At 44.1% G+C, this 8,034-nt stretch overlaps 1 protein-coding gene across 2 annotated transcripts; it reads right to left on the bottom strand.

Annotated features, from left to right (window-relative positions):
• Positions 1 to 1,034: 1,034 nt before the first annotated feature.
• On the bottom strand, positions 1,035 to 2,548 carry LOC131333848 (uncharacterized). 2 transcript variants are annotated; one of them, XM_058368621.1, is made up of 5 exons: positions 2,194 to 2,548; positions 2,032 to 2,093; positions 1,630 to 1,921; positions 1,455 to 1,552; positions 1,035 to 1,386 (listed from the first exon to the last, which is right to left on the bottom strand). In XM_058368621.1, the coding sequence occupies exons 1-5, from the start codon at positions 2,312 to 2,314 to the stop codon at positions 1,132 to 1,134; spliced, it is 828 nt and encodes a 275-aa protein (XP_058224604.1). In that variant the 5' UTR covers positions 2,315 to 2,548; the 3' UTR covers positions 1,035 to 1,131. The 2 variants fall into 2 exon arrangements, with proteins under 2 accessions (XP_058224604.1, XP_058224605.1); XM_058368622.1 differs by having other exon boundaries at positions 2,381 to 2,548.
• Positions 2,549 to 8,034: the final 5,486 nt, after the last annotated feature.

Raw genomic sequence — 8,034 nt, 5'->3', positions numbered from 1 at the left:
ATGAGTTGTTCAAGGTCCAAATAATGAAGCTAAAGGCGGCGTTACAAGAACATCTTTTTAGCCTCCTTTTGGCAAAATCTGACCTTCAAAATATTTTAGAGCAGAGTCCCTTTCAGAACATTCGTTCCGAGGCTTTTGACTTCATCCAAAAAAAGATTGAACACCTCGATTTGATGCGTTATCATTTTCAGAAAATTCTTCTGGTCTGCACCATCAGAGTTAGAAACGGCATTTGCAAAATGGTAGTGATAAAGTGCAAGAACTAAGTGAGAAAACCATAGAACATGTAACCCAATCCTCCAAACCAGTCACAGAAAGAAACTTGGCCAGCAGTCACAGAAATAAACTTGGCAAAAATCATAGTAACTACGTTTCAATGCAACTTCCCACAATGATTTACAACAAAGAGAGTGTACCTATATTCACAGATTGAATGAGACCTTGGCCATGAGTAGTTTTTTTCTATGCACATAGAACGGCTACAAAGACAAATAATCAAGAAAACAGAGCCCTGAATTACATAGGATCAAACTGATCTTTCACTTTCCCTCTCACTTTGAAGAAGGGCTAGTGACAGGTTGAAACCTGCCCAAGCCAAACCAAGGGGTGAAACAACAACAACAAATACGTGCAAAGATGGAAACCACAAAAAAAACAAAAGCAGAAACATCCCAAGGAAACTAAGCAAAACTAAATAAACTGGAAACTCTAAACTGAACATATATTAATACATTTGTCCCAAAAGAGTACAATTGAGCTACAGACATTTACATAACTTGTCTTGACTCATTACTTTCCAAAAGCTAAGACATAGCAAACATAATCTATCAGAATCCGCGAGCACAAATTCATGACAGTACAAAATGGAACCAAAACAACCAGGAAGAAAATAAGTTAGTACCGCTAGGTCTTGCCAAAAAGGCATACCCATGTAAGCACTCTTCATTCTTTGTTGCACAACATCCAAAAGGCAGTAGACATAAACTCCAAACTAAAGCCAATCATGGAACCAAAACAACCAGAAGGGAAATAAGTCAGTACTGCTAGGTCTTGCCAAAAAGGCATACTCATGTAAGCACTCTCCATTCTTCATTGGACAACATCCAAAGGGCAGTAGACATAAACTCCAAACTAAAGCCAATCATAAATCCTTTCTCTATCATTTGCAGCATCAAGGATGACAACCCTAACATCAAGGTTTGGTAACATAGTAATGAACACATAATCATACAGTTGAAGTTGCAGAACATCCAAGAGCTGGTTGAACATATCAGTATTCAGATGTCCATTGTCAACAGATATGGACCAAGTTCTATTTCCCATTCGAACTGAAATAACCTCCAAATTTACATCTTCAAGTACAGTTTGAAGCCTACTTTGAAACTCCTACACAATACATTCGTTTTATTAGAAAGGTATTCAGTTTCTAATGAGCATAAACACTAAAAGCATACCTGAAGATTATTTGTTTGTGGCATGCACCAATATCCGGACTTCATGAGTGGGAGATTTTGTTGAATTGTTGATGGTAGACAAGCGGTGAAAAAATTACCTGATGTTATAAATCACAGTATTAATATTAACCTGAGAAAATTAACAAATGTTACTTATATATTTCAAATTACTTACCCTGAAGAGCATGCAATTCACGCCAATGTTCATTCAATAACATTGTCCAATCATATGAGACTTCAACGTCATTTTGATCAAGAATTATTGCATTAAAAATCCACCTTCGCTCACATGTTAAAATAAGCTTATAATTAGTCGTCATGGCATGAGTTGTACGAAACTCACGCCAACCATTCCGTATTACACCATCCACAACTTGAATAGGCCAAGATTTACATCCATGTCTTATCAAAATCCAAGTAGTCCTACTAATGCCTTCGAAAGAAGCACGTAAACCTTGAGGCAATAACTACACAACAGAAAAGAATATATTTTTAAGAATTCACAGCATAGCAATAATAACATATGAATGGAAAGGACTCATTCCAATAATAATAAGCATAAATTAAATGACCACACCATAGTTGGGGCGAAGACATAGAGCTGAGACATGTGCTTAATATACCAACACCGTTCGACACCTAGAAAATAGCAAAGTAAAAAGAGTATTAGAATCAATAGAATTTCATGTATCTGTAAATTATAACTCAATATACCCTATATATTGAACTAAATCAATACCTGGAGTACTGTGGCGTATGAATGAATTATGCACAAGAGCATCCAACCATTTAATTAAATCATCGCGTACAGCCCATATCAAATTATGACCCAGACCCAAAATGTCACTATACTCACACATAAAGATGCTAAATGCTTTATACTCCAACTGTCCAGAGCGTTGATATCGTGCAACCGCAGCAATCACCCTTCAGCCTTGAATCGGAAGAAGACAATAAAACCCTCCATGCCGAGCTTGAGGATTTCGATGCTTCACATGCACCCACCGGCGAAATGGAACACGCAGAACCATATTACTGCATCACAAAACTTAGGATTGAGAAATCAATAAATTATAAAATGTGTGATCAATGAGACTTTGTGGAAATTAATTCTATGTGGCTTCTTTCTTCTTTTTTGTCTCCAACTGAACAATTTTTAGTACACTGCAGTATAAATTATTGTAAATTCTAGATGAGAAGGGGATTATCTGTAACGACCCGGATTTTTGACCTAAATTTTTTTTTTAATACAAATTTATATTGTTAAATTTTTAATTCAATAATTAATTAGTTGCGTTACATTATCAAAGCACACAACACACATGCAACACAAATAGAATAGAAAAAAGAAAGGAAACTTTGTGAAACCATGTGTTCTATTATGCTACTACTGAACAATTTTTAGTACACTGCAGTATAAATTATTGTAAATTCTAGATGAGAAGGGGATTATCTCCTAACTCTCTATAAGAAGAAGCAGTTTGGCAATTGAGCCGCTAGAAATCACAAAACAAAGTGCCATAATCAATTTTTCAAAACAGCCTAGAATGCAGCGTGTTTCTTCTTTTTCCCCTCCAACTGATTCATTTTTCGTGCACTTCAGTATCAGTTATTCTAAATTCTGAATGAGCAAAGGATTATGAAAAGACACAGAACACATGCAACAAGAAAATACAAAAAAGATTTCAAAAGATTTCGCGGCTTCTTTCATCTTTTTCACCTCCAATTGAGTCATTTTGCGTGGACCTTAGTATCAATTATCGTAAATTGTAAATGAGAGAGGCATTACCAAAGGACAAAGAACTCATGCAACACGAAAATACAAAAAAGAAATGCCAAATTACAAATATATGCTTTGAATAAAACTTGTAATTTCTGCTAGAAAATACATGCTAGAACACATGCAAAACGCGAAACAGTACATGCTAGAAAATACCCAAAAACCTGTAATTTCAGCTCTGAGTTCACTACCTTTCCTTGCTTTGCTCGTACTTTCTCTTTGTACCTAAGAAGCTTATGGTTAGTGGGCGAGACGCGAAACAGTACATGCTAGAAAATAACCAAAAACCTGTAATTTCTGCTCTGAGTTCACTACCTTTCCTTGCTTTGCTCATACTTTCTCTTTGTACCTAAGAAGCTTATGGTTAGTGTGGGCAGCGTGCCCTTCGGAATTTTCGGATTCCGAAACGCGAGGGCCCAGATCGAGGGAGCGCGAGCGGGGAAGCAAGCGCTCGCAAAATACAGAGTCGCCACTCGGGTTTGAAGGTCCGACACCCAAGGAACCGTATTTTGAAGCACTTTCCGCGCTGTTTGATTTGAAAAAGTTAAGGAACCAGTCCGTCATAACCATATCTGGGTTCGGGAGCCAGGTTACGAGAGGGGAAGGGTTTTATGGCACCCCTCTCGCCCAATCCGGAGATCGGTCTCTACTTAGGCATTTGCGAAAATGTTTGTTTGCGATTTTGTTTGATTAATCAATTTTTAGCCAATTAGGGCGGGGGAACAGTTAATCGGGGATTAAAACTGTAACAGTTTGCAGGATGTGATAAGATATGGCATGGATTAGTAAGATGACAAGTAATAAATGGAACGAAGTTCAAAACATCGATCATACATCAAGACAGCGCTGTGTATGATTTTGGTACGAAGGAACAGCCAGCTTGCATGCGTGAGTTCATCCGCATGCAAGCAAACCGTCGCGCGACATTCCCATACACTCGCGCGAGTGTTCATGTTTCACCAATGGTTTGAATTTCATTCCCTTATGGGCTCTGGAAGGACCAGTGCTCACCCAGGTGCAAACCAAGCAGTTTATGGGTACTTGAAAGTAAACAATATTACAGCCAACAGATAGAAATATTATGAAAAAGCAACCCCTAAACAGTGGGGGTGTCTAAACGAAGGCCAAGGCCAAGCTGCTCATGCAAGGGCATTCCCTGGGAGAGAGAGAACCATCGCGCGACAGTATGAGACAGCCGCGCGATTGTTCTGACTGGATTTCCAGGAATTGCTTTGCATACTTAGGGCTCTGAGACATGTTCAGGAGCATCCCAAAAGCATTCAAAACCAAGAAGTGCTATAACTAAGCCTAATAGTGATTTTCAACATGCAAAACAGCAAAGCAGTGAGCTAAATCTCCTTTAAAGACTTTTAAAAGAGCTATATGCACAATAACAAAGGTAAAGACCAGGGTCCCTTCCCCACGTGGTCCATTCTCACGCAGACAGAACTGTCACGCGAGCATACGGGACCATCGCGCGAGGGTTTCCCAGCCAACAGACTCTTGAAACTCTGCTAGCTTTAGGGCCAGAACTGGTATCAATTACCAGCCTTGACCCTGCCAGCCCCCCTCAGGGGTTCGAACAGTGAGCAGAAAGATATTATACCTTTGCTTTGAGTGCCTTGGAAATGGCTTGAATGATGAGATGGTGAGATTTGGAGGGTGATTATGTGGGAGTGAATGGTGTGAGATGCTTGTGCTTAATCTTTTCTTCTTCTTTCTTGGATAGAGTTTTTTTTGTAACCCTTTGCAAGAAAGCATGGGGGGGTATTTATATAAAAAAAGGGGTTAGTGGATGGCTAACCAAGCCCTTGTAACCAGCCAGCAATGTTGGTTACAAATGCTTGGTGGAGGAGTGGGTGACAAGGGTGATGGGAGAATGGGGGGTGAGGTGGTGCAAGGGGAGCCCCCCCAGAACGTTGTTCAGCCGAGAAAACGGGGTCACATGGGTCTGTAGCCCCCTGACCAACACGCAATCTGGGTGAAAATGACAGGTGTTGACCATCGCGCGATGAAGTGAGACCATCGCGCGAGGGTCCAGCCAACCCCGCGATGGTCAATGGTCAAAGCTTTGACTTTGACCACCACCTGGCAAATGAACCATCGCGCGAGGGTTCCAATATGTCGTGCGACATTCAAACCCAAGGTTCAGGTTCTGATTTAAGGTTTTAAGGCTAAGGATGGGTTCCTCACATGCCAAACTCAAGCCATTCCAAGTTCTCGGGACTGTTTCGACCTGACTCATCATCGGGGAATCAAGAAACCGAAGAACAAAGTAAAACGATCGGGAAGTCAGATTGGTGTGTCTACAGTAGTCCCTCTTTGACGGCACGCGGAGCACCATTGACTGGTACGGGTAACGTCAAAGATTTCTAGACACCCATCCAATCCACCCAAAAGCCGATGTAAATGAAAAGTGTTAGCAAGTATATACAAATACCGTGCACCAACGGATCGGTGAGCAGATTGATTGCTGATCCGAATTTGGACGGATAGATCGTCGCTGATTGAAAGTTGGACGGATGGATCGTCGCTAATTGAAAGTTGGACGGATCGATCGTCGCTGATTGAAAGTTGGACGGATGGATCGTCGCTGATTGAAAGTTGGACGGATGGATCGTCGCTGATTGAAAGTTGGACGGATCGATCGTCGCTGATTGAAAGTTGGACGGATGGATCGTCGCTGATTGAAAGTTGGACGGATGGATCGTCGCTGATTGAAAGTTGGACGGATCGATCGTCGCTGATTGAAAGTTGGACGGATGGATCTTCGCTGATTGAAAGTTGGACGGATCGATCGTCGCTGATTGAAAGTTGGACGGATGGATCGTCGCTGATTGAAAGTTGGACGGATGGATCGTCGCTGATTGAAAGTTGGACGGATGGATCGTCGCTGATTGAAAGTTGGACGGATGGATCGTCGCTGATTGAAAGTTGGACGGATGGATCGTCGCTGATTGAAAGCTGGGGATATATAAGTGTGTTTCGGGCTTTAAAAAGACATCAACTCACAATAAACTTCAAAATTGTTGCAGCGCCTAAATGAGAACCTATGGGCTCTTAAGGGTGGATGAGCATGATTGGGCCTATCCAGAAGTTGCATTGGGCCGGGAGGCCCAACCAAACCATCGCGCGACATAGTAATACCATCGCACGAGGGTTCCTTGTTCAGGCCTGGATCTGTTAAGAGCCCAGACCCGGCCCGGACCTGCTTTCTTCCATACAACCGACGGGGACGTTCGAAAACCGCTCACAGCAGTTTCGAACTCCCTCCAACACTATTCTCTCCCAAACTCTTCCTCTCCAACCCTTGATTTCGTCCCAAAACCAAGCAAACCCACGTGCGTATCATCATCCATGGCTGATCACGACGTTACTCGGGGCAGTGAGGAAGTAGTTGATCGTCCGGAGGACGAGGGAAGACCCATTGTGGTCGAAACAGAGGATCAGCCGGCAACGGGGGTTGTTGTAGACACCAGTGCAGAGGTAACGGGCGGCGGTGATGGCGTACGGAGCCACGAGCAGGAGGCGGTTGGCGGCGAGAATCGTCGCACGACGCAGTCAGACCGTCGCGCGATGGTTGAGATCGGGGCCGAGAGGGCTGGGGTCGTGCAATTGGACCCGAGCGAGGCCGTGAGTGGTTCGGTGGTGGTTGGTAGCAGTTCCGAGGGTGTGGGCAGTGGAGGTGCCGAGGATGGTGGTGCTGAGCCAAGCGAGACTCCGCCAAGGGATCCGGCGAAGGGTAAGGGCGTAGCGAGCGAGGAAGAGGAAGCCACGGAGGTTTCACTGGAGGAGGTACTGTTTCGGCCGGGGGCCACGTCATCAGGCCACAGGCCGATCACAAGACAGGATCTTGCAGAGTTCCTGAGTGATGAGAGGCTAGCCCGGCTGCTTGAGGAGGATCCCATGATTGGGGCCGCTGTTTTGGAGGCTCGAGAGGAGCGAGAGCGGGAGATAGCCGCTTCAGAGGCTACGGCGAGGGCCGAGAGGGCGAGGGCCGGTGAGGAGGAGGTTTTGAGGGACGCGGAGGCCGAGGAGCGGGTTGGAGCGAGGGGGGAGGGACCCAGAGTGACCGCAGTGTCAGAGGCAGAGAGCTTGACTCGTGCTCCGTTTTCAGCAGAGGGGTACAAGTCACCAGTTCCACACCTGTTTGTACCATCTGGTTTTGCGGCATACAAGCCACGGCAAGCGGAGTACGATCCCGAGCTCGTTCTGAGAGACCCCGATACCCACATTTCTAGCAGCTGGGCTGAGGTAAATTTCTGAAAATCCCTCATTTACTTTTGTGATAGTCATTTCAATACAATGCATGTGCTTGAAAACTGAGAAACATAGCGCAACCCTTTGAAGTAGATAAGAATAGTGAGACTATAGCTTCACATCGAACGCCATGCATGAAACATAATAACTTGAACCAACCATCCACTGCCAAATTGTATTGATTACCTAGAACTTGAGAATGAAAGCTTTGCATGCTGATATATCCTCTGTTGCTTGTTTCCGTATCTAATGCAGGATAGAGCGAGACAGAGGGATATCCGAGGTTTCGGGGGCGCCTGTAGCTCCTTGGCGTTGTACCAGGGTTTGCCGGAGAGGGTGAGGCAATTGGTGGATATGGCAGGCTTTGGGGAGTTCATACAGACCTTGACTCGGGCCAGAAACGACCACGCGGTCTTGGTTGCGCTTGCAGAAAGATGGAGAGATACCACCAACACTTTCCACCTACCGCTCGGGGAGATGACAGTGATGCCTACTGACTTTGCGGCACTTACTGGTTTGAGGGTTGGAGGTGACCCTATC

Source organism: Rhododendron vialii, chromosome 7a (assembly GCF_030253575.1).
Source record: "Rhododendron vialii isolate Sample 1 chromosome 7a, ASM3025357v1".
Taxonomy (NCBI): Eukaryota; Viridiplantae; Streptophyta; class Magnoliopsida; order Ericales; family Ericaceae; genus Rhododendron; species Rhododendron vialii.
Note: the sequence above shows the minus strand (reverse complement) of the source record. Positions and strands in the feature narration are given on the sequence as shown.

Coding starts and splice junctions, on each gene's coding strand:
- LOC131333848 (XM_058368621.1), bottom strand. CDS start 2,314: ATGTGTGAGTATAGTGACATTTTGGGTCTGGGTCATAATTTGATATGG. Junction 1,553..1,629: donor TGAATTGCATGCTCTTCAGG/GTAAGTAATTTG, acceptor TTATAACATCAG/GTAATTTTTTCACCGCTTGT. Junction 1,387..1,454: donor CACAAACAAATAATCTTCAG/GTATGCTTTTAG, acceptor TGTATTGTGTAG/GAGTTTCAAAGTAGGCTTCA.